Source organism: Frankliniella occidentalis, unplaced genomic scaffold, assembly GCF_000697945.3.
Source record: "Frankliniella occidentalis isolate FOCC.00 unplaced genomic scaffold, Focc_3.1 Scaffold2, whole genome shotgun sequence".
Lineage (NCBI taxonomy): Eukaryota > Metazoa > Arthropoda > Insecta > Thysanoptera > Thripidae > Frankliniella > Frankliniella occidentalis.
This window is the reverse complement of record NW_026267132.1, coordinates 2,625,718-2,629,177: the sequence shown is the minus strand read 5'-3', so window position 1 is coordinate 2,629,177 and position 3,460 is coordinate 2,625,718. Positions and strand designations below refer to the sequence as shown.

Here is a 3,460-nt window from a genome sequence, read left to right as displayed (position 1 = left end):
ATAAAATTACAGAACTTTTTGTGAGGACGGGGTGCGCGCGGGGGGATAAATGGCGGACACGACGCCGCCGCACGCAACCCGAGGCTGCGCCGGGTCGCCTGCTCCTTTTCTGACCGCGCGCGCCACCCGGCAACTCGCCCGGCACAAGGACGAGGAGGTACCCGCCACCGTGCACGCCGCAATCCTGGCAAACCTTTCGGTGTGGCGCAAGCAAGAAACCGGTCGAAAGACAACGACACCGACCGGGCACCTGCCCGAAGGAGAACAAGAACCTCACCTCATCCGTGTTGCTGCGGCGGTAGGTGCTGCCGCCCTCCGACAGGTTGGTGGTCGCGGCGGCGCTGCTGCTGCTGTTGCTGCTGCTGACGGCCGTGCTGCTCGCGGTCGAGCTGGACGCGACCGACGAGGGCCGCCGACGGCCGCGCTCCGAGTCGCCAGAGCTCCAGAAGCCGGCGTCTTCGTCCTCGTCGTCGCCGCCGAGGGACGTGCCGCCCTCGCTGCCGTCGCCGTCCTCGTCCAGCTCCTCCGGCCGCTCGGGGACGATGTAGAGGCGGATGCGGTACATGATGGCGGGGGCGGGGGGAGCCGCGAGCCGCTGCCGTCACCACCGAGGCCGTCACCGGCGCGGCATGCTCCGGAGGGGGTGCGTTAGTCCAGGGGGGATCCTCTTGACGGGCTCCACTGGGCGGAAGGCAACGCGCTTCTTACCGAATGTTCGAACTGTGTATTACGAGTAGAGATTCAACAATGGGGATTTTTCTGGGGAAAAAAAATTCGCAACCTTTCCAGAAAAAATCGTTGTTTTTTTTTAGTTTTCCAGGAAAATTTGATTAAATTTTACCTACTAAGGCAAAAGCAATCTGCCAACAATTTTTTTTTAAATATCATTTTTAAAGATTTTTCTGGAAAACTAAAATTTCTAACTACGAGCCTGGTCCTTGGGATGGGGCAGGACGGGTGGGGCGGGGCGCGCCAGCGTAAGACTGCACCGTGCAAGAGAGAGAGAACGTTCTGCGAGATGCATCCCCGCAGCCGCCACCTCTCCAGTCGGCCCGCGGGACGGCAGGTGCGCCGCACCAGCCGCACTCCGCGGGGTTACAGGAGATTTACGATAAAGAGCGCGTCCGAGCCGGTGCAAATGTCAGGCTGAAAGGGCGGGGCGGGGCGGGGCGAGGGGTGAGTAGTACGGAGGGGAGGACAGGTATCCGACAGGCGTCCGACAGGTGTCCAATCAGAGCACCGAACCGCTCCCTGGCCGGGTCGAATATGCACCGCCTTCTCGGCGGAATCAAACTGGTTTTGGCCCCGGAGAGTCGCACGTGCGTAATACTTGGCACTTGGCCTGGATTCATCCCCCCCCCCCACAAAAAAGGCGGAATTAGACCCGCGACGCCCCCTGCACTCCGCGGCGGCGTGGCGGGTTCGGAGGTCGACAACTCCTATGCAACTTTCATGCATCGTTTGCAGTGAGGTTTGCAGGGTTGCGGTCCCTTCTTCACCACTATCGCCTACTTCGGCGAAGAGGACGGCTTAGAATAAAAGCCACCCTCTATGAGCTGAGGTCACGTTTGAATTTATTCTCAGCGCGCCAACCGCGACCGCGGAATACGCAAAACGCAATAAAGTGCAACAGAACTCAGCTGTCGCCCGCGCAAGTCGTATTTTTGTTTTTATCGCCCACATTACGTTTTGTTAAAATGAGAATAGTGCAATTGCATTGCCTTGACGCAGGATGGAGATGTAGTGAGTGTGTAGAAGTCCCGCGCGGTGTAAGAGGTCGGATGAGTGGGAGAGAGAGAGACAGAGATTGGCGGTGCAGAGGAGCATGGCATGCGCTTCCCCCGCAGATGTATCTCTTTCGCACTTAGCCGAAACTCCATTAACGACAACAACTACAACAACAACCCGCATCTCTGTCTCGCACTTATAAATTGAGAGGGGAAGGGGGGGGGGGCGTAGAGGGGCAGACCAAACGGACGAATACGGACAGCGCGTGGCACAACAAACCGGCATGACGGACTGACAGTGAGGAATATACGCAGAACGTTACACGTGTGGGCCGCGCCAGGCCACGCCGCCGAGAGGGGAGGAGGAGGAGGAGGGGCACAACTGGACCAAATTGCAAAATGAAGCGAAGGGGAATCAAAGAATAAAATTACAATTTCGTCAGGGCCCTAAACGATTTTCCCCCCATATATACGTCGCCCGCGAAAATCCCCGGCAGCCTTACGTATTTCCACACACTCAATAATCCCTTGGGTGACTTTTGCGTTGATAAACTATGAACGTATTAATTGTGCAGGTGTGGTAAAGTATCAGCACTGTGTCAATAAATTGCAACGATATTGTTCGTTGATAGCCTTTTGACGATTCTTAACGAAACGTTTTTATAGTTAACAGTCCGCAAAGTTGTGGGTACTTATTGACAACATTGTTGTTACATTGCACTCAAAATATTTATAGCGAAGAGCAAAAACCTCGGAAAGGAATCTATAAGTGCAGCTTTTGTTGCATTTTTTTTATTAAATCAGATAGATTTTTTTTATTTTTTTCACTATTTTCTACTGAGGCTTAACGGCTGCTTCGACTTTGATATAGAGGAGTCTCATCCCAGTAGAGCTGAGTCCAATGCACAGATGGGCGGTTTTGTTTTCTGACCGCCGCATCGCCTTCGCGACCTGTAATCACCGCAAAGCGGGGCGGGGCGGGGCGCGGCGGGGCGGGGCCGTGTGGGAATCACAATCTCTAGTCATTACTCATCCCGGGCTGTGCCGGGCTGCTGTGCGGTTCGCTATACTAGTGCGAGTCAGTGCACTCTCAATCGCTACCCTCTCGAAAACTTTATGTCTAGAATGATACATATTTCTCCGAAACGCATCTATATATCTCAATCACGTCGGGTTGCGCGCACTCTGGGGAAACCAACACTGGAAACGCAAGTGTGTATGAAATGCAATATCATTTTTGACATCGAAGCGTGGCCACATTGTGGTCATGCCGCACTTGTGTGATTGTTAGTCCAAGTCAAGGGATGTAACGAACACTTCTCTCCGAGGAGAGTAAGACAGTCTATGCTTCTGCATTATGAGCAGAGCTTTAAGGGGTATGAAAAGGGGGGTGGGGGGATGATAGAGATGCACCAGGCTCGGTCCAGGAACAAGACAAACCAGCTCTAAACAAATAATAATCACACGTAGAGGGGGAAGTTTTATCCGAAGTGAGCACCTTACATTGCAGACACACACGCAAACACACGCACACGCGCGCGCAGGAGCGGGGTGGCGGCCAGACTCGCGAGTCGAGCTGAGGATCGCGACGACCGACAGGACGCGGGGCACAGGTGCGCGCGGGGCCGGTCGACCTGTACGAGCGAGCGCTGCGGGCGGACTGGACGCAGCGCAGAGGCCGCGAAGGCATCGCTGGAGGAGCGCAAGTCCAACCGGCCCGGCGGGCGGGGGGG

General features: G+C 55.4%; 1 protein-coding gene across 3 annotated transcripts in view; it reads right to left on the bottom strand.

Moving 5' to 3' along the window:
- The window catches only part of LOC113204412 (rhotekin-like), a 97,228-nt gene that overhangs the window by 92,892 nt on the left and 876 nt on the right, over positions 1-3,460 (bottom strand). Inside the window, exons 1-2 of one of the 3 annotated variants that reach the window (XM_052263725.1) lie at positions 3,226-3,357; positions 278-720 (exon numbers count right to left, since the gene is read on the bottom strand). The exons of 1 other annotated variant lie outside the window; for it this stretch is intronic. In XM_052263725.1, the coding sequence (XP_052119685.1) occupies positions 278-565 (288 nt within the window). In that variant the 5' untranslated portion in view covers positions 566-720; positions 3,226-3,357. Of the gene's footprint in view, positions 1-277; positions 824-3,225; positions 3,358-3,460 lie in introns of those variants that run through there. One more of the 3 variants, XM_052263722.1, reaches the window with a different exon arrangement.